The sequence below is a fragment of the Daphnia magna genome, linkage group LG5 (genome assembly GCF_020631705.1).
Source record: "Daphnia magna isolate NIES linkage group LG5, ASM2063170v1.1, whole genome shotgun sequence".
Lineage (NCBI taxonomy): Eukaryota > Metazoa > Arthropoda > Branchiopoda > Diplostraca > Daphniidae > Daphnia > Daphnia magna.
Genome location: NC_059186.1, coordinates 3,638,695 through 3,660,834, shown reverse-complemented (window position 1 = coordinate 3,660,834; position 22,140 = coordinate 3,638,695). Strand labels below are relative to the sequence as shown.

Genomic DNA, 22,140 nt, shown 5'->3' with positions numbered 1-22,140 from the left:
CTGAAATATTTAGTTTATACAGAATTAATTTGCGATAAAAACAAACTGGTAGAGCTCTCTAGCTTTATGTTAATGCAGAAAAAAATAAATTTTCTGCGAAATTTAATTGATTTTTCTATTCTTACGTAACACAGGACTCAGGAGTCAAGTGCTCAACAGCTCAAGCTGGCTCAAGTCAGAACAGGAGAAAAAAGGCGGTAGGCGGCCAGTGCAAGTAGGGCTCGGCCCCGGTTCTTGAAAACCCGGTTTACCCGCGGTTCGTCGCCAAAAAAAGTCGCCCATGAGCGATCCGGGTAGTCTATTTGCCAAAGTGGGTAGGCTGGGGGGATTTGATGGGCAAACCGGGTATACCCACCGCCATCTTGGAAAATGGCGGCTTGCAAAGCCCCAAGTTAAATTAAAAGGAAGGGTAGCAAAAAAAAATTTTTTTTGGCGGGAAATTCAAAAGGCGTCACTTGATTTCAGGGAAAACTCGGGTAATCGGGTAGGAAATCGGGGCTAACCGGGTTTTGAACCCGGGTAATGGAAACGGTTTTCGAAATTGTGTTACCCACATGGTACCCGGGTAGGTAGTGGGCACAAAGTCTTAGGAACCGTTACCCACCGGATCCAATTTTTTTGCCGAGAAGACCTACCCATTCGCCCAAATACCTACCCATTGGACACGGGGCCGAGCCCTAAGTGCAAGTGGTTTGTTATTAAATTTGGCAGCGATGCATGGTAACGGCCGAATCGAACAACTGCGTTCAAATACAACAGCTGTTCTTAACGTATACGGGTAAACAAACACCAAAACGAATAACAAATGCAAAGTAACTGGCCGCGTTCGGCAACTCGTATCTATGAACCAATCGTCTCGAATGAAACTGCTTGCTGCATCTGGAATGCGATTCTGTGTTTTTTCATTACCGTCTGGCGTTGGAGGACTGAAGCAAAAGACGAAACGGAGAATCTCATCCAGTTTCGCTTTTGCTTCTTAGTTTTACTGATCAATACTACGTTTAGCTTTGTGCTCTCTAGTTCTTCTCATGGATGGGTATGTTTTACGTATAAAATAAAACTTTCTAGCTGTGAATTGTGTTTATGTTGGAAAAATCACTCGCCATCCTTTAACACAGTGTGTAATTTATTTGTGTGACCATAAATATATTGTAATTCCAGTTACATAGCAGATTGACGAAAACATTTCCTGCGATATATTTTCTATATATGAAACATTCATTCTTTATGTTCCAGAAACACCAATTGATGTTGTTTTTCAAGTATGGGCTGGGATCAACAGTTTTGATACATGTCTTGTGTGTTTTATATGGAGCACCTTTTCTCAAGTGAGTTTTTGATTCTCTAGAACAGGAATAAACATTTCTGGCAGCCACTAATTGTCAATACAAATCCGTTTCTCATTTTCACAGGTACTGGGACAAAACAATATCTTTTTCCGTGCTTCTAAGTGCCCTTCTTTTACCATCTGTTACTGCCAGTGGAAAACTTGGGAAATTTTTAAATTTTTCAAAGTAATTTTTCCATTGTGTTTTCATATAAAACCACCAATACCAGTTCCCAGCATTTATTCTGAAGCTCACCCATAATTCTCACCTTTTATCCCATACAGTTTTGATTGGATGGGGACAAACGAATTGTTTATCTGTTTGGGTGCTTGGCTCGGAGCGTTCGTGATCCCGTTAGATTGGGATCGGCCTTGGCAGGTATTCAATAAATTTTTCGTTTTATTCTTATTTGTTATCATTATTAATTTTTTTTTTTTTACTTGGCTGTCATGGTTGAGCATTTCACATATCGTAACTGTTCTTTCTTCAAAATACGTATTTTGTCCGTATCTTCTCAGGTATGGCCCGAGCCTGTCGGAGTTGGGGCAGTCGTGGGTTGCGGTTTGGGCAGTTTGTTGAAATTAATGAGGTCGACGATCAACGCGGCTGGATATCAGATGTATTGGCCTACCAAATTATTTGTACATGAACGGCATGTTTAAAAACAAAATGGAACTATTGAGACAACTGCATGTGAAACTACGTTAACGTACGTGACCTACACATTTGTTATCCTCTGCTCGGCGATAACAATAACACAAAGAAGGGCAAATCCCGATCACACATCACATTCATTAGTTCCCTGCCATGATATCAATAAACAGTCCATCATCGTTTTTTATTTTTTATAATTATTCGATTAGTTTTTTTTTTTCACATCGTAGGTAATCGTCGCCCCTAATAAAGGAGAGGTGCTGTACAGGACACAATCCTCAAACAGTTGCATTATGGAACAGAAATATGGAGGAGAAATGAGACCACATATTGCTTTAACTTCCCTAAAGATTTTTTGGTTTGTTTAATTTTTTTAATTTTTTTTTTTATATATTTTATTATTTTAGTTATTTTTTGTTCTGTTTTTTTCGCGTTCAAAAGACACCTAAAGCTATTTATTTTAACATCAGCTGTTGTGATGTTGGATGAATTGGCCGAAATAATAGCAATTCAGATCAATGTGGTTCTGAAAGGATCCTCCTCCGTTTGCTTTAAGATGCGCACTTGAGACAGTGAAACAGCGGGGGAAAGTGGCAAACAACAGAAGGGAAGAAACTACGTAGAATTATTGGCTGAGGAAATGTGGATACAACGCATATTTGGTTTAAAAAAATGGCAAAACTACAGAGTATGTTATCGAAGATGCGGCCAGCAGATGTTGAGAGGATCGGAGATATGAGAAAGTTTTGGATGAACTATTGCAATTGATGGCGTGGCTTTACTAACATAATTCTGCGTTTTTAAATGTATGGTATGCTTGATCATGTTAGCAACAGTCCCATCCATTTATCTTTCCCAAAATCTTGTTAAAAGTTTGTTGATGGCGACCATAACATATGCAACCATCGGTCAATTTGAAGTGAGGTTGAAGTTGGAGAGGCGTGGGACGATGAAACTTCGACCGGTCTATGAACCCGCAGGCAGCACGTAGGCAGATGTACATGAAAGGGCAAATTATAAAAAGAAACGTGCAGTAATTAAGTCACCAGGTTAAATTTTTTTTTTTTTTTAAGTTAGATAGTTTGACTAACTAGATCGAGATAAGCATTTCTTAACCCGTGGTAATTAAATCCTATGTATACGTATATTTGTATCAATCTCTTTTGACATTGTTGTTCTTCTCGTAAATGCAGACTATCACAGTCCCATAGCGCGGTTTCAGGTTGTGCGAAGACAGGAACGCGCCGTATTTTCGGCATTTATTCGCTTCGTTTCCCGTAGGCCCTACTTACCGATTTTCCATCACGCCAGCAGAGCAAGTTTTTTGAAAATTACTTGTGTATCGCAACTTTTTTTCCCCCTCATGTCACTTGAAGCAGCTGTCTAAGAGGAGCATTTTGATTCGCTTGGGGGAAAAAACGCAAAGGATGCACTGGAGTTTAAGTAAAAGAGAAGGGCTGCCAGTCGTGAACCATCTTACTACCAATGTACGTAAATCGTCAAGCTCGCTAAATAGATGTTTATATAATAAAGGTGAAAGTGGAACTAAGCCAATTTACGGTTTAAAAAGTTAAAGTTAAAAAATATAAACAGTAAAATACTGAACAAATATACAATTCATGAATTCTCTTTTAATGTAGGCCTAAGCTTCTAGTTGGCGGTCATAACCAGGGAACTACATATTCTCACTTAATTCAGCGACAACAAACAATACGATTCCAATATCTGTATAATTAATTGCTACTATAAATTCAAACGATGCTCGTGTTAAGTTAGATATGGACTCTTATCATCCACAGACGCTATTTGTCGTTGAAAGAACACAACTACTGCTAAAAGACAAAGGAACTGACAAGTAACAAAAAAAAAATGATTCGGGAATACCTTTCAATCTGGCGATTTCTTTCGAAGGTGGCATGCAGGCTTCAATAATCAGCCACAGACAACTCAATCAACGGGTTCAAGATGGCTGGCAGCAAAGCGGGAAGAAAATGGGTTAAAAAAGTGACTGGGTTTGATTGAAATGATCGTTGTTGATTGGAAAATAATAATAATAATAATAATAATAATAACAATAATAATAATAATAATAATAATAGAAGACTTGCGGCATCGTGACGTTGATGAGCTGGATGCTTAATGTCTCGCACAAGAAGAGAGTGAAGTAATCGCTGCGTAGAATTGGCAGAGCCAAAATATAAATAAATAAAAAAAAAACCTTCCCGGCAAGATGAGGGGTAAAAATATAAATGACAGGGCAAATGGAGAAGATATATGGAATTCAGAATGTTTCGGAAGATGCTTTGTCATCCCTCTGGTAAACCGGGACACAATAGCGCGAATGTCTTTGACTGAACCCTGATGGAAGAGCGGACGCGTAATAACAGGTTGGGCGGGAGAATAAATAACGAGAAATGACACGGTAGACGCAGGGAGGAAAAAAAGACAGGCGCTAAAAAAAGAAAACACATGGAAACGGAAAATGAAAAGATTGGCGATGTGTAGTCGGGAGATTGAGAGATAAGAAAAAAAAACATTCTAGATGGCGCGGAGCGCTTGCAGGCAGAAAAGGAGGGGTGGCAGAGTTGTCTGGGTGGCCGTTTGATTCACGTTTATTTGGGAATGAAAGAAAAATGACTTACAACCTTCTTCTTGGAACCACTGAGGAAATCCTTGTACATTTCGGAACGCAAGTAGCGCGAGTAGCTGTCGCTCCGCATCAAGTGATAAACGTGAGCCTGTAAAAGAGCACAAACACATTTTTGTATTTACGTTAAAGCAAAGGACTGATTATTAGCCTATTGACTTGAACGGGAGTTGACCAGTCATTTAATTTAATGGTTGACAGTAATGCGATACGACTATGAGCAGTATGGTATAGGCTACAGTATTCCCTCTACAATACCAATTGTGTACGAGGAATTGGCGAAAATAATTGTAGTGAGCCGCTCAACTTGGTTCGCATGAACAATTGATATTGAAACGCATTGTCTAGAAATCGTTACAAGTTCCTTGCGCAAGAGATAAATCTGAAAGGAACGTAAGCGGCAATAGAAGCTCAACACGTATGTAATATGGACCACGAAACTAGTTTCGGGACTACTTTAACACGGATATTTAGAACCATAAATAATGCAATGCGTGAGAACTCGCGTTATTCATCTCACTTTTTCCTCGTCTGCGCCCAAGAAATCTTATTTTATGGGACACTCTCTATAAGTGGTAGGAAATCAAATGTTGGTGAAGGTTAACTGTGTCCAAACACGAGTCAAGTGATCACATTTCTGGTGCATTCCCATAAGATTTCGAAACAAGTTGTACATGTTGGCTTGGAACACCATAAACATTCTGCACGCCAGAGTCGATAACCCGGCTTTGCCGTATAGCCGTCAATTATATTAAACGAGTACGGGAATCAAAATATTTACAAGCCATCCAATGCGCAGACCATCCGTAAAATGACTATCATTTGCTCTTGAAAATCCGAAAGTCAGTTCCGCCCTTTCCAGCGTCGGTAACTGAATTTCTATTTCATTATTTTTTTTTTTCTTCCAGTTCGCTCAACAGCTGTGCAATAACAGATACGTTTACAAATATCCAATTTTCCCCCCAAACTAAATAGTGGCTGATTAAGTATTTCTAGTATAGTCGATACTGTGGTGAACGCGTAATGTGGTGAGAGATGTGATGTGAGAGAATAGCTTACCGCAGCTCGATCGAAAGTCCATCGATCCGGTTTATCCATGGCGAGACGTGTGGCCTCGTGAGATTTGGAATCGACATTGACCGGGCATTTTGCTTCCGGTCCGAGGAATTCATTCCAGATTTCCATCGCCCGTGCACCAACTTGACTGGAGGGTAGAGCTTTTAAATCCTGTGCCGCTTCCCAGAACCTGACGAGCAAACAAGCAATCGAATCAAGCTGTCAAATATCACGTCGAGCATCGTCACTTTCATTCCATCCTCCCCGCTTTTTTCTGCCCTTTCGGCAAAGTTGCGGATGTTCATCTGCCTTTCGCTGAAATTGCTACATGGCCGATCGACACAGCAAAATCGAATTTTCTGGCAACGCGTAAACTTTTAATGCTATAGACTACATGTGAAGTTCTGTTTTCTTTTTCCTTTTTTGCAACTATTTTTAACTGGAATCATGGGCCTGTCTCGCAAAATGGGTTTGGCAATTCCCAGAATGTCGCAATCAGCAATGCCGTGTAGCACATTTTCCGGAATACTATGGCCATTAGTTATTCAGCTTGATCAAAAAGGTGACGATCTATACTATATATGTCGGATGTGTGGATTTGCACCCTATCCCTACTCCTAACCAGGAGAGCGCGGAAAGTTAAAAATCATAAACAAGAGAAAATATCGTGGAGCTAACAAGTTCAACAAGAGCTTTTGCCATCGACTTAGTTACTTGACATATTCGCTCATCGATTTTCGTATGACCCTTATGTTCAAATATTTCAAATCTAAAGCCGTAAAGTAGAACAGAGGCTCAATCGAGAAAGCCAATAAGCGGGCCAATAAGATTAGCCTGCTGGAAAAAAAAGGATTTGCGATTTTGTCTTTGATGTTTCATCAACGAACAGAGTGACTCAATAGATTGAAAAATGCCACATTTGATGAAGTAAAGTCATTATAGAGAATTTAACTTTTTCAAAAATTCAATTCGAAATTTTCTTTTGTTAACGACAGCACCGCGACGGTTCCAAGTTTTAATATTGTTAACCATCCAACCAAAGTGCAGCATTTTCGGTCAATTTTCTCTGAACCTTATACAGCTATAAATAGCACGTATTTTCTGATGTGCACGCAAACTCCCGAGTCAATAACCATGTTCAATTTACAGTAGGCGAACCGCAAGTCAGCACTTTGATCTATTTCACGATTCTATACCCGAGGAAGAGAGAGAGAGAACAGTGGGCCCATCCGAAAAACATCAACAAGCATTTTTTGGGGGTTGATATAAATGATTTATATAGGGAGTTGTCACATGCACAGTTATGCGGTCTGAAACACCTACTTGAGATTCTCGCTGCTAAATTCCTTTTCGAGAAATTTGGTGAAATGCTCCTTTCCCACTGGATCTTTCAACAGCTCTTGCAAGCTGAACGCCCACCGACGAACCCGCTTCAACTGGATTTCTTTCCTGGATTAGCCATGCGGATGAAACAAAAGATACATTTTAAACGTGAGAGAAATAAACAATTGGATCCGACAGCGACAGTGAGGAAAATGGACAATGAAATAACAATTCATTCCACCGTAAAATGACCGTGCCCACAAGACTGGCTAGAAAATGATCATTCTTATCTATGTGGAATAAGTACGAACGAAAAAATTGCAATTAAAACATCTATAGTTAAGCTTCGTTTAAAAAGCTTGCGCTGTTGCAGAAACAGAAAGACAGAAAGAAATAATGAACTTGACTGAAAAGAGAAAAACGCAAAGGAGGGAAATGACTGTACCCGGATTTGTCTTGATCCCAAAAGTCAAGCGTGTCGCTAACCCACGGGTTGAGCGGCTCGGTGCACGTGACGAACGGATCGTATTCGACGTACTGCTCGTAGAAACTGATGTACGACTCGGCTACTTTGGAAACTTTGATGTTGGTACGCGCAAGCTTTTTCCGAAGGAATTCGATCTCTTTTTGAATGGTGGCTGCCGGACACTGGATGTCCACTTCGGAGACGGATGGCGAAATACGACCGCCTGCCACGGCCACGGATAAATGGCGGGCGCTTTTGATTGGACGATGCATCCGACAGGCTTTTTTTATGTCCATTTCTGTCGTGTTGACACAGCCCGGCTAGAAATCAGCCGTAAAACAGAATGTCAAAATCAATACTACGTGTGATGTTCAAAATAATTCAATTCATAAAATCGGGTCAGTAAAAAGTGATAAGTGGGTGACTCATTTACGGTAGACGCAATTTGAATCAAAGGATTCGATTTCTTGGTACAACTTTTTGTTCTTTAATTCGTACACGAATGTGTGCCAAACGCGTACAGTTTTCATTTCGAAACGTGGCCAAGATGTCGAACACAGATAAGTGAAAGTGACGCTTGTATTCAGAATGTATAGTTGTATACCACCGGCCGATGAACATCCCAGAAGGCACGCTCCTGACTGTCGAGGACTTTGCGTTCGAGCTTATCGCGTTTCTTGTCAACACGTGACTGAGCCTCTGCTTGCATAAAGATGAACTCCCACTTCCTCGAGAACATCTTTTGAAGACGGGCGAGGTTCTCTGCTTCGTAGTCGGCCAGCTCGAGACGCGCTTTGTTTTGCATCGTCCGCTTGCACAGGTAGACGGCGTAGTCCGTGTTTTCCGGCTCCCAGCAATTGCTCGGCCAAAAATAAGGGGTCTATAATATTCCGTCCGAAATTAAAATCCGAAATTTAATTCATCATTGAAAGTCATACGAACAATTTGCCGTTCACTTTGACCCTCTTCGGGGATCCAATATAGAAGAAGTAAGGACAAAATAAGAGAGGAATTGTTTTAATGACCTGGAAACGGTAAAGTGTGCCGTCATTTTTAACGGTGAGTATGTGGTCTTCCACGGGGAAGAAGTAGCCGTGAGCGGACATCAAATGAGCTAAATGAAGTGCTTCGGCTTTTGTTCGAGACGACCATTGATTTTATTTCATTTTAAAAGGAGAGAAGGAAAAGAAAGAATGTTGGAGGTTAACTTTTTTCAATTTTCATCGGCACTTGATATACGTATATATTTTTTTGGCATGAACTATTTTATGATTAGTGATTCATTGTTACCTTGATCTGTCACGTCCAAATTCTTCAACATCCAGTTGGTTAAGTCGGTGCCTTTTAGCCGGAAAGGGAGGAAGAAGAAAAAAATGTATTAAAGATGGCCGTCGTGTCATAAAAGATGATCAGACTTTGGTTAAAAGTTATAAGAATCACCGGTGAAGACTGACGGTATTTTGTTCATAAAAGTCTTAACATTCTTGACGCTGACGCCGGCATTGTCGTCCTGCATACGCTCGATTATATGCTCCATCTACAAAAGGGTTCACAAATCATTTATGCATATGTACATCCGTGGAATTTTCCCCATGCACATCAAAAAGCTATTCACAGTGCGCGTCACTTTTATTAACTATTCACGACGCTATTCAAAACATCTGATCAAACCGTTTTATCCGTTAATGAAGTAAAACTTAAAATGGGTTCAAAACGATCTACGAAACGCGATTTTAGACCGAATATGTGCACCGAAATGGGTAATTGGTTTTTTTTATGATGTCACCAGTTGCTTGGCGTTTTATAATCGTAATTTGGGCCTTTCAAAAAACGTATAACATCGTTTATCATACGATGGTCAAGCAACAAGCATTCTGTAACGTTTTTTTTTTTTAGCACAGATGCCGATTTGTTTTCACGACAAAAGACAGTCGCTAGATAGAGGTTATTGAATTAAGCAAGTCAACATGTTGGAAAGAAATTGAATTTCCGTGACTAGTTTATTATCATTACGTTTTTTTCTTGTCGATATGGAAATGGCCCAAAAAGACGGAAGATCGGGACAAACAAGGAAGTGTCAGGGCTATAGACTATTGCACTGAAATAGTTTTACTGCATTATTTCTCACAACGGGAAGTGCGTTCGGATGTCTATCCTGGCAGACATTTTTACAGTTTGGCGTCATCCATATCATGTACACGTCCTACAACACGTTCGTCTAGTACACGCCTTATCTTTTTTCTTCGTAAATTGAACCTTTGGCGAAACATTTGCCGCATTTTTCTTTTTTTATTTCTCAGTTCGTTCAACTAATTTCCAAAGCAGGTCTTACAGAGAGACAATTAAACGAGACAGTAGCGCCGAAGCACGAATATGCGGTATACACGCAAGAGTTATATTTGAGCCATTTAAGCTGTTTCACTGGCGGTTTTTATTTGGTATTCTTCTTTAATCTTTGGCTTTTTCCTATATACGAACGAAGCCAGCAACATTACAGACAGAGATATTCACTTTGAACAAGATCTTCGTCGGATCGTATAAGAGACCACATGTGTCCATCGGTGTTCACTTGTATTATGAACAAATTTATAGGAAAGCCTCGCAGTTATGTTAAAAGTGGTTGAAAGCGAATTCTCTGATTGACGGGACATGGCGGGAAAAGAAAATTAAGGCCTACATATAGAAAATGACGGCTTCAAAGCAAATATGGTTGCAATTCATTGTTAACATTTTCCTCTTCCAGTCAGCTTTTGCTTATTATTATTATTATTTTTTAAATATTTATTTATTTTTATTTATTTTTTTCATGTATGGAAACTACTGTATGCTTATGCATCAAGGTATGTCACGTCGTGATGAACGGCACGAAAAGAAAAATATAAAACTCGCAATTACAGGGCAAAAATAACTGAATTAGGCCATTCCTTTTTGAACGATATACTGCTGCAACGCCGGAAACGTAAATAACGAAACTAGTCTGTACCTTCCGTCGGGCAGAATAAAGAAGCGACAAGGACACGTTTTTTTTGTTTTCTTTCCTTTTTTTCTGAATTAATAGGAGTCAGTGGGTGCGATTTTTTGTGTGTGTGCGAAAGATCCGAACTTGTGATCAAACAGAACTTCGTTTACGACGCTGTTACGAAAACGAAGAGTTAATGCCCGCAAGGTTTTATTCTTTCCTACCGTTTTTTTCTCTCTCGTTTGTTTACTTACTTTTTTAGTTGGTTTTCCCCCCGAGGAAAATAAACAAACGGAGATTCACCAGAAAAGAAAGAGCTTGACATAGTCAAATAGTTGATTATCACGCGGATTCTAGCAAATATCGTATAGAAGAACCAAATGTTCCTCGTTCAAAGTTGCATGCAACTGAGCAGCATGAACTTTGATTTTATGAGCCAGAAAAGAGCAGCTGCTTAAAAAATGTGTAACTTGGACATTGAGTTTGTTTATACCGTTTTCAACTGAAAACTATAGAAATCTGAGCGTTTTTACCAGTTTCGCTGTTGGAAGATTTTTCGCTTGTTTTTCGCAGTGTCCACCATATGTGCCATTATCTGCTTGGAGAGTAACAATCCCATGAGCTGCTTCTCACTTACCGGTTATCGCCTAGGTCTAAAATTCTTTCCCAGAAAAGACCGTGGGAAATAAAAAGAAAACGGTTTCGTGCAGTAACTAGGAGGCCTAACTTAAAAAAATTTGTTTAACACATTTGATATCAAGTTTCACGCACTACAGGCAACTAAAGCATAAACGGCGGCCATCGATATGTAATTCAAACTTGTGTATTCGTAAGATGAACATCAAGTGTATTTTTTCATACCCAAAATCTCCTCTTCGCAAATCTATTCAATGGGGATGGCTGGCCGTTCCAGGAATCGATCTGCCATTAGCATAGCCAATACATAGCCCCGTGGCTTATAAACTTATTCGAGTAAACTATATCTACCTCGGGCAAACTAATCTTATACAAGCCCTAGCTATTTCGTACCGTGTCGATGTAGGAACGCATCTCGTTGTCAAGAAACGTATTATATACGATGGCTAAGAAGATGGAACTATATGTACGTACGGTCCCTGGTGGAATCGAGTACTTGAATGAGAAGTTCGGACACGACGAGCGTGTACGAAATTTGCTTCGCTAGTAGGTGAGACCCCTTTCCCAATTGCCTAACGTTCTGTAACAAAAAGAAGGAAGAAAAGGCCCATCTTCACTATAATCCCCTCGGCTTGGCAATTTGCTTCCTTTCAACACGTTCAATCTACTGGAAGGGATATACGTATAATTTGATGGGGTTCTTTTTACCGTGTTTTCGGTCTAAACGAATATGTAATTAGTGAAGCGAGGCGTCATGTAATATTATGTCTTGACTTCATAGAGCTATAACGATAACTTCTAAAGTCCTAGCAATAAAACACTTTCGAGTACACATATAGTTTTCTTTTTATGCATGCCATTGGGTTTCAAGTTGCGTTCCAGCATCGCCAATTCGTCTTCTTTTATTTACACATATACTGACAGATACCACCTATAATCACACTGGTGTTTAAGTAAAACAATGTCCACTCTGTATTACGCTTGCTCAAGAAAATCCGGTTAAAGTATGATTTAATTCAAACGGGATGACGAGCAAGAAAGGTCACGGAATTTAGTTCGCCAACGGTAGTATTCTTGGTTCTCATGCCGTATCAGTGCAAAACTGATGATACCGCTACATACAAGGTGAACCGAATGATAAACATGACGTACCTTTCTGTATACGATATGATTGGGTGATTCTTCATTGTGTAGTTGTCCTTGTTCACTCGGATTAGCAGCGTTTGCAGTCGCCCTCCTTGTTAAACTGTTGACTGCGCTCGGTGCGGGAGCCATGCCGTTGCTACCGCAAACGGTGGCCAAGCTGTTGGGAAGGACGTGGCCCATCGTCGGCCCACTGGAAGTGCCCGACATTTTCTTATCTTTGCTGCAATTGCTGGAACCTGCCACCGTCGACGTCGATGCTGATGGCGAGTCTTTGCTGGTACTGACTTCTTGGACGACGCTGGTTGAAGCGCTGCGCTGCCTATCACCACTCATACTGACCATCTCTCGAATTTCTGTCTTTGAAGTCGTTTGAAATTTTTCTGGTGACCTTATTGAACGTATTGAATTTCTAGGTCTCTCTTTCTTGTGCTTGCTTCACGACGATTTTGTTTGACCTAAAAGAATGAAGTGAAATTGGAAACTATTACTATGCATCAACCAACCGAGTGGATAGAGTTCATTTACTAGCCTAGTCGTGTTTGTCATTGTAATTCATGCTATTACTTTTGAGGGGTCTTTTTTTTTCTTTGTTTCGGTTAACTTGTTGTCGTCTCCGTTAGAAAAAAACGACCACCGCATCGACCGCACATCACATAACAATGTATTCCTGTTAAAAGACAGGGTTGGCTCTTCTCCCGAGAATACACGAGCTATAAGAGCTCTATAAAAATGTATAGGCAAACAGACTGAACGTGTGTGTGTGCTACATCCCCCAGAAAAAGAGAAGGGAGACGAAGCAGAGGGAAGTTTCATAGCAGAAGGGTATTGATCTCCGTGAAAGAGGAACGCGAAGAGAAAGGGACTGGGTGTTCTGCAGGGTTGGAAAAGAGAGAGAGAGAGAGACGAAGAGCGAATCAATATTCGAGTTACGAGCTGGAGCGCAACACCAGTCAACAGCAGCTGAGGTTTGCCTGTATTTCAGTGGCAGATTTTTACATAAATAAAAGAGATCGGATCGTTTCGATGCCTAACGAGCGAGAAATCTCGAGACGCACGTCAAACTCCTTTTTTTCCCCTTCAAGTTTTGTTTGATTTTTCGCTTCGGTTTTTTATCATTTTTTTTAATAGAAAAGAAATCGAGAAATGGGAAGCAAAAAAGCGTAAACCGATGCACAACACCCAGCGTCAATAATAAGAGCAAAAAGAAAATGTATATAGAAGTTCCTGAAATGAAAATATTGATATATCGAACGGAGATTTCATTTCTATGCGAGGTAGAGGGGGATCTCTGATCTTGTCCGTTGACTCGACCCAACCAAATAAGAAAAAAAAAATCTTCGGCTCTGCAAAAGTGAAGATAAATTTGCTTAGATACCACCTATATATATTCATAGGACGTATAGCAGAGAGGATTACAGTGGTTTTTACACATGGACGCTCACATGGGTTAACTCAGTGCGCCAGTTCAGCGTATGGCGACAACCTTATGGTGACGTCGTCCTCTTGACGGCCAGCGCTTCACGAGAGAAAACAAACATCGGTCAGTCACGCATTTTCCCGTCGGATATAGAGCATTCTTTGGATTTTTCAGACCTTCGTTCGACACGTTTTGAGCAATATATTTCTGCTGTTTTGTTTAAAAATTGTTGACGCTATATTTATATTTCAGCTCGTTTTCCTACTACAACTTCTACAGGCTTGGGTATTAAAGTTGGAGCAAATAATGACTTGACGTACAAGCCAAATATTTACCATACTGTGCATAGTAAATTTAAGTTCTGAGCTCTTAAAAAAAGAATGAACCCGATGTCTTTTTTTTTTTAGTCTACTTAAGCAAATTGTTCTTCAGACTAGGATATAGCTACCAGCTGAATGATGCGTCTTTCAAAGTACTTTTGACGTGTTTTATTCACAGTGCGAAATCAATGCACGATGAACTTGGAATAAAAAGATTGCGTTTTCAGGTTAAAAAAGTAAAACTCAAACTTCTGTCTTCATAATTGTATTGAAGGAAAGACATCCGTGCTTGAAACTTTGACGGCTATTTAAATGTGCATACGCGGTTGGAAGAGAAAAGTTACCTATGTAAAACATCTTATTCAGTCTGCCTGATACATCTCTTTGCTTGTCCCTAACAGGTGTTCAATTTGGGTAGAGCTGACAGGTTTCCATGACAAGCAAACTAATGATCTCTTTAATATCCAACTCAGTACGGGTAATTTAATTCTTATGCAATAAACAGCTAGATTTTCAGCAGTCAGTTTCCGTAAAATTAGTTTTATTCCAGTAAAACTTCTGGAGAAATACAAATGATAACAATATTTATCACTTAAAAAGGGGAATACGGTATAAGGGACACACTTTTTTGTTTCTTTCTGGAGCAAGAAATTTCGGGCATTTTATTTGAATACACTTTTAACGCATACCAATGTCTCGGCCGCAGTGTACTTGGAAAGCGACGCAAGTGTCAAAACGAATGGGAAAAGTGTTCCAATATGTTATTAGGGGCCGCACGAAATGAGGTTTAACCTATTGTGTAAAATGAAATCGGAGAAATTGCTTTTGCGGGACTTGTTTCAGACTTGAGAAATGATTTTAACGTAATATTTTGAACAGATGTTGTAGTATCACGCAATTGTTTTTTTTTTTGCAAAGAATCACGTTATAGAACCCTTGTGAACTGAAATCTTTTATAAACTACAAAAAATTTAGAAGATTACCAATGGGATTAGTTATTAAACTGGTGTTGACTAGCTATTTTATTGTTTTGAATAAACCTAACAAGTTATTCCTCTGTAGGACATAGAAAAGTGGCAATAACAATTTCTCAGTCATTCCAAAACTTAACCCGAATCAAAACTCTAGCCAACAAAAAATGAAATAACAAATAAACAAATTAGATCAAGCCCTGAGCATCCCGTTCAGACTGAGAATTAACTTTATTTTGCACTGACAGCAGAAAGCTAGCCTGAAAATGCGTACGATTTTTTTGTCCATTTTTCTTTTTAATGGCTGATAAGCATCGGTTGGTTACTGCATCGGCGGTTTCCTTTTCAAAAGAATCTTAAAACTGGCATACTGTACGTGAGCCCACCCTTCTTGTCCGCCCCTTTCCTTCCGCTGCGAATGCTGACGAATCTTTCAATGCACGTTCAGTGAATACCAGTTCCGGTCTGTCTGTTCGTTTATCCTAAGACGGCTGATGCAGCCCCATGACGTCTTCATCGACAGAAGGCGGAAGACGTGGTGGGCAAGAGAAAAGCGACTGTGCCGCCTTGTTTGCTTTTCTTTTCGGGTTGCATCGGTTGTGTGTCTGATTTTCGGGACCGCATTTTTTTATTTCGTCGCTAGGAAATGTGTAAGAGCTTCAATATATATTTCCCCCCTCCAAAAAAAAAAAGACCAGCAAGTCTCTGATAATCAATAAAAGTCGTTGCTTAAGAAAAGCCCTGCTCTCTCTCTCTCTCTCTATACGGTGTATACGTCCCTTCCTTCATCGTAGCTTCTTGCTTATAGCGGTTGCGTAGGTGGCTCCCCGCCCAACCTTGCGGGTCGATGGCATTTCTTAATTGCCTCACCCAGCAAGAGCCTCAATTTGTGGCCGTTATATTTGTTTGTTCCTATCGCCATTAAAAATTCATTTTTCTTCATAGGTAAATGTTGCGAAAGATACTGGAGGATCCTACTGCTTGTTAAGCGACAGGCATCAAAATCAAGTCGATGTACGGGTTTCTAAGGCATAACCTTGAATTAGGCTATTTAATACATCAGACTTTTTCTTCTCCTTTACTATAAAGTAATCGATGGCGAACATTTTTGGTACAGGGATGGCGATTTATTCAGTAGATGGGGACCAATCTTTACTCAAAGTTAACTAGAAACCTCGAGCAAAGGGCGTGTCTGTTCGTGTTCGAGATCAATCAATTTTCGGTGAGCGTTTTCCATGTCGAAATAATACGAACAAAGGCTTTTCTCTGCAGAATCTTGGACGGTAGACGGGAGCTGAAACATATGAGCTTAATACAATAGCCAGTTCATAGGATATATCAGCTGTGCTCTACAGTATATGGTATTAGCGTTAGGACTAAATGGCTGTACAATATACTAAAGAATTTGGCTGATGCCTTTATTGTTGAAAACGCTTCTCGTCCATCTGCTCTTTGAATTGCGACACGAAAAGTTTTCCCACGACACTGAGCGGTTTATAGCATCCCAATTGATTGTTATTGAATTTATAAAAATGTTGCTAAACTCTTGGTTGTATTCAATTCATTCGTCTATAGACTTCATTTTTATATATTTCGCTGTAACAAATGTGTTAATTAAATGATTTTATTTTTCGCTATTTTTGTTTTGACATTTGCCGACATTTGCTCACGCAGAAAAACTATTAAGACGCGGTTTTGTTCATTGGATAAAACCGAGTGCCATATGGGTTACGTGGCAGCACGTCTATGTAAATGGCAAAATGCGTACACGCAATGGGGATAAATGTATGAAAATTGAGTGACACTTTAGTATGTATATAATACTGTCACGGCACCTTAATATACTTTTACAGAGCTGCGCTAGGTTCTTTTTTTGGCACTTGCACTGACGCAGCTGAAAATTCTATACGTTCGGAGCTACTGATGTCACAGTGACAAAGGATTTATAAAAAAAGAAAAGGAAAAACAAAAAGAAGGAGACGATGCGCAGACAACAGTATCCAACTATATTCTATCTTGCAGCCTTCGGGGAACAGGAAAATCAATATGAAACTATAGCCTATGTATAGTACATTATATAACAGCCATTGACTTCACAGCCTGCCTTGCGTGTCTGGTAAACTATCAAGGTTTTTAAAGCCGGAAAAGGTTTATTTTTAATGAGACACACAACACATTTAAGGGCATTTTTGAAACACCTATTAACAACATATTGAGCTTTTGTCTTTTATAAAACACTCCACACTTAAACAAGGACCAATAACTTTACGCGAATTAGTGCTGCCTAAAGGGGGACCAAATAGATCCAGTCCAGCACTGGTTTTGGGTTATATAGGAGAAATCACAAATGAAGGGTCATTGTACGACACGTGCACCTAAACACAGAATCATCCAACGAAGCAAAACAAAAAGCACAAAGCGCTATACGTACAAAGAACGAGAGAACACACACAGATACACACACATAAAAACAAAACAAAATCTAATACTATAGCCTATATATAGTAGTGGGATGGCAGGGCCAGGATAGCGCGGCTCTCGGGAAAAAGACGCAACTGTAAACTTCTTGGGTTACATCATTATCTTAACTAATTGCTGGCGTGATAGTAAAGCATATAGCTCTCGATCTACCCTGTTGATAATGATCAACGCGAGCTCAATCCCCGATAGCGATAAGTATACAATGCATTGCGGAACATTTAGTGGGACTCTTTATGCGAGTAAATATATATAAGAAATGCGTATAGATATGTCAGACGTATATGGTCGTATAGATGATGTCACGTGTTGGCAAATTATTTACACTTGGCTATTAACTACATGCCGCATACCAACCGTTTGTGAGACAAAGAGCATTGTAAATTTACTTAAACGACAATAGCACTAGCCTACGTGTGTTAACTATTGACCCCCAGCGCTAAAAATAATCTACAGAAAATAAACAAAAAATTCCAAGAAGTTTCTAGTTAATAATAGAATACATACTCGACAGTGTTGACCTTTCAAATTCTTCTTTGATTAAACAAAACATGAAAATATTCGTGGGGAAAGGGCTTGAAATTCCCACTAACAAAGGTCGCAAATCAATAACGATCGATAAAACGGCAAGCCGAGGCAAATGAGAAAAGCGTGGGCTATGGAAACTATGGTGTCCAATTCCGACTTCGTATTTCGTTGATATTCCAACACGATGCAAAAGAAAAGGAAAAAGCTTAAAAACGCTAAAGCGAGGAACGATCGTGAGTCATGCGAAAGGGAAGCAAAGTTGTGTGTCTACAAAAGTTCGTTGGGGATGCTGGAGGAGGCATCTCGAAAACGTCAATACGATTATAGTCGTGGTGTAGACTGACGCTTGGTTGGCTTCGACTCTCTATGCAACTTATTCAAAGTTCTTCAGTTCCAAACATTTGCATCCACTTTGCATTCGCACAAACACGTCGAAATTTTCACTGTTGTTAAGAAAAACAGTTGCAAAGGGTTAAATATGTATCCTGTACTAACTGGATCAGTGACATTATTGAATGATTTTGGTTGAGTCGAAAAGATTCTATTGGTCTGTATACATTTAAATGATACGTCACGCAGAAAGATGTGTCACGCACTTTGAAGCGACACAGCAGACGAACGCAAACTGCTAATACCAAATAAGACGTTGCACGTATTTTGGTTTGCAATGGCACGACATGTCGAGTATAAAAAGTGAAGAAAATACGGTGAAACCCCTGTTTATGATAGAACTTTATGGGAGCAAAGCAAAGGTATCGAGAGAAAGGGGAGAAACGAATGGCTGTCAGGTGTTGTGAACTCGGACGTCGTTAAGAAAATAGCGTTGCACCACCCCCCTCAATAGCATTCGATCGACGAAACGACTGACTTAACTTGGTGCATGGCCCAATATGTGTGCTCCGTTTCTGATGCTCTTCTTCTGTAGCGGTACATCCGATTGGCTGGACAATTGATCCGTGAAACGGAAAAAGGTGAACAAATCTATGCCGTCAAAGACACGCAGATTATTGTCGTCTAAAGTTGGACAACGTTCTTTTGTTGGCTGTTGCTACACTCACAGACACAAGGCCTAACTCATCACCGGAAATCGCAATTCCAATTTCCGTGCATCCGTTCCAATATGTAGTACGCGGGTGGACTACGTAAAGGACATGCAACTTGGACATTCAACGGACCGACGTCTGCTCTTTCCTTGATCTTGAAAATCTATTCAACCGAAATCCCCAGTTATGTGTCGACTCTGTCACTTTCTTTTATTATCATCGTCCACACCGTTAATGAAATAGACAAAACTCCTGCATTTCGATCGCGGGACGAGCCACAACCATGAATGTATGCATAGAATTCTCGGCAATGTTTTATGTTGAACTAACTCTTTGATTATCAAAATGGCATTTGGTTTCCTTGCACCGGGGAGCTGGTTCGGGTTAATCAAGTGGAGTCTTAAAAAAAAAAAGGAATACAGGAATGAATAAAACAAAATGAAGAGAAAACAAAGAGACGAAGACGGATTGTTGTGCATGACCGCAAATGCGATAAGACCAACAACCGCATTTAGGTTTTGTACCCTTGTCTTTGATAACGCTGGCAAACACATACAATGCCAAACTACGTAATCAGCAGTGTAAAATTTATTCCAAATAACGGACAGCTCTAGTTTTTTTTTCGCTCTTAACGGAAACGTGTCGTGTTTACAAATTGTAGAACGAAAATAAAAAAAGGAATAACTTACTTTGAGGAAATGCAGACTGAAATGTCGGCACTGGGCTGGGATCAGATCGATCCATAGATGTGGCCTATCAAGTGTTAGTAGGAAAGGGTTGTCGACTGGAAGAGAGAGACGGCTTGCTAACAATTGGCTGGGCCGTATATCACATGTTACGAGCTCGTCGTACGTACATTCTGGCACATAAGAAAAAGCCAACCAACTTCCACAATAATTCTGAAGATTTAAGGACAGAATTTAAATGAGATTTTTTGTCCTTGTGAATTCGCTAGTCACTTTTCAGTGTCTCGTTCCCCGACAAAATGAAATTGTCGGTTACGAACGAACAAAGTCCGCTGAGATCAATAAGTTTATGAAGTGATGTTGCTGAAATAACTGAACATGGGGCACGGCCGTAGCCTAGCTGGTCGAGTGCGACCTACTCGGACGCAAGACGTCCGACTAGTCCGGGTTGTGTGTTCGCGTTCGTCTGTCGCTCTGAGCTAATTTTAGTCAAAGTTGCTAGTGTTACAGCTGTCGACGACTGAGGCCAAAACATTTTCCAACGCACATTATATCGTCGTCTTCTTTCTCTATGCCGTCCTCTTGTCCTTTTCCTTCTTGTTACAGTTGCACAGTCTTCTATCAAATGCTGCCACTATACCCCGTTCGGATCAATAATCAGTGCCGAAAACACACGCACACCGACACACACACTGGCGACAGACAAGAGTCGACTTGATGTGGCGGATGGCTCGATTTTGAGAGCCGTCCAATCGAATTCAAACACTTGGGTTAGGACGGGGGAAAAAAAGTAAATAGAAGAAAATAAATAATAATTTATACTCTTGATCGGAGAGTAGGCAGAACTCTTGTTTAGCCACAGTTTTTGTTCGAGGGTCACCAAACACGGCGAGAATCCTTGGCAACGGGCGACAAACAAATTCAGTCTGAGACTTGGACGAGGATCGGGCCCGGAGAAGGACAGAATGGACTGAGGCGTGGTAGCACACTACTGGTTAGCTAACAGACAGCAAGTTATAGTTTGACTGTTGGACGCACGGCTGCGATGGCGTGCCGTCCCTTTTATAGACCAACAACGAAATAAGGATTGAAATTGTTCGCCGGTGAGGGTCTTCTACTGATACGTGTGTGGACGACAGTAACACCGAGAGCCACTTACTAAATTCTTCTACTTCTGCGTCTGCAAAGATGGGGTGGAAAGAAAAAAAAAGTCTTGCGTTGAAGGCAATGGCATCGAGAGACTGACCCGAGTCTTGCTGTTTTGTTATTTTTCTGACATCTGCGCTGTGCTTTTGTGCGCATCAGCCTCTCCTGCCGACGTCCGCAGCCCGGGGTATATTCTTACTTGGATAGAAAAGTGAGAAGGAGGGGTGGTCGCATTGGAAGTATACAGCGACGTTGCCAAGAGAGCCGCCATCTTGAAGCGATATCAAATTCAAGCAACGGAAGCAAGGAAATGTTTGAATGCGTTTCACCGGGTTCGAAAAAAATCTATAATAATTGAACAGCATTACGTGACGTAGGGCGAGATGTACATGAAATTTTCTACGTGGAGAGAGATCATTGCATCATCCACAGCTATGATGCAACCGGTCATTGGGATGCGCTGTAATGTGTTGTACACACTCATGTTTATCTATAGCGTCTATAGGTTCGGTAAGCAACAGAGATAAGAAATTTTGGTCATCGTTTGTTTTCTTTGGTAATAAAGGAAAATTTTAGTCAACGGAACATGTAAGACATAACTTACAAAATGAAGGTTGAATTTTACTATATGTGGAATGGGAGAGGTTTGCGTTGAACGAGCATGAAATCATAAGTTGGTTACTTTGTAGTATTGTACTTCACATTCGTGATCTTCTAAAAAAGATTGAATTAAAGTAATAAAGAAAAACTTGCTTTCCAATGGTCGCTGTTTCAATCTACGACATAATACCATGTGTCGCAGAAGGTCACTATTTTACAAATCTGCAGTTTCTTTAAAAGCAAGTAATCCGTGAACAGTAAGGGCAAATCGCTTGTCTATCGATGTCCTCAATTATTTAAATATAAAGGTTTTAATTATGTTTGAGTTGCAGCTGCCGTGGTATTCCATCTTCTAAGCTGATTAAACGAAACAATTAAGAATAGCACAAGGTGGACAGGAAAAATTGTGTCAGGGAGCGTGAGAAGAAAGATGAATGTCGAAAAGAAGAAAGTCCCTGTCTAAGTGATACGGCTATACAAACGTCATATGTTCTATTCACAGTAAGCTCCATTTTCGTGTAATCCTCTATCCCGAGATCCCTTACAAATACGACGCCATGTATAAGTGAAACAAGAACATAAGCAACTTGGTTGGGGGGCAAAATACGGCTCATTTTACGCGGGGGTACGCCTTATCCGCAATCCCTAAAAAATTGCGTTTTTCTATACAGCACATTTTGAAGTAATCTGCTTTTCCGCGTGTTCGGTGTTGTTAGGAAATCCGCCTTCGTGCATT

At 40.2% G+C, this 22,140-nt stretch overlaps 2 protein-coding genes across 4 annotated transcripts; one reads left to right on the top strand and one right to left on the bottom strand.

Annotated features, from left to right (window-relative positions):
- Positions 1-722: 722 nt before the first annotated feature.
- LOC116923626 (phosphatidylinositol-glycan biosynthesis class F protein) lies at positions 723-2,164 on the top strand. Its single transcript, XM_032930099.2, has 5 exons — positions 723-1,036; positions 1,237-1,328; positions 1,413-1,514; positions 1,613-1,706; positions 1,847-2,164. The coding sequence occupies exons 1-5, from the start codon at positions 806-808 to the stop codon at positions 1,988-1,990; spliced, it is 663 nt and encodes a 220-aa protein (XP_032785990.1). The 5' UTR covers positions 723-805; the 3' UTR covers positions 1,991-2,164.
- LOC116923625 (regulator of G-protein signaling 7) lies at positions 1,931-20,994 on the bottom strand. Of its 3 annotated transcripts, none has more exons than XR_006647130.1 (11): positions 19,662-20,993; positions 12,222-12,670; positions 8,915-9,011; positions 8,765-8,815; positions 8,500-8,606; positions 8,079-8,354; positions 7,454-7,794; positions 7,009-7,134; positions 5,689-5,875; positions 3,867-4,720; positions 1,931-2,948 (listed from the first exon to the last, which is right to left on the bottom strand). XR_006647130.1 is itself a non-coding variant. In XM_032930098.2 (11 exons), exons 2-11 carry the CDS (start codon positions 12,555-12,557, stop codon positions 2,892-2,894), a joined length of 1,674 nt encoding a protein of 557 aa, XP_032785989.2. In that variant the 5' UTR covers positions 12,558-12,670; positions 19,662-20,994; the 3' UTR covers positions 1,931-2,891. The 3 variants fall into 3 exon arrangements, 2 of the variants coding, with proteins under 2 accessions (XP_032785989.2, XP_045030515.1); XM_032930098.2 differs by having other exon boundaries at positions 4,625-4,720; positions 19,662-20,994; XM_045174580.1 differs by having other exon boundaries at positions 4,628-4,720; positions 19,662-20,994.
- Positions 20,995-22,140: the final 1,146 nt, after the last annotated feature.

Coding starts and splice junctions, on each gene's coding strand:
- LOC116923626 (XM_032930099.2), top strand. CDS start 806: ATGCAAAGTAACTGGCCGCGTTCGGCAACTCGTATCTATGAACCAATC. Junction 1,037..1,236: donor CTAGTTCTTCTCATGGATGG/GTATGTTTTACG, acceptor TTTATGTTCCAG/AAACACCAATTGATGTTGTT. Junction 1,707..1,846: donor ATTGGGATCGGCCTTGGCAG/GTATTCAATAAA, acceptor GTATCTTCTCAG/GTATGGCCCGAGCCTGTCGG.
- LOC116923625 (XM_032930098.2), bottom strand. CDS start 12,557: ATGGTCAGTATGAGTGGTGATAGGCAGCGCAGCGCTTCAACCAGCGTC. Junction 8,355..8,499: donor GCACACTTTACCGTTTCCAG/GTCATTAAAACA, acceptor GGAATATTATAG/ACCCCTTATTTTTGGCCGAG. Junction 7,795..8,078: donor GGGATGTTCATCGGCCGGTG/GTATACAACTAT, acceptor GCTGATTTCTAG/CCGGGCTGTGTCAACACGAC.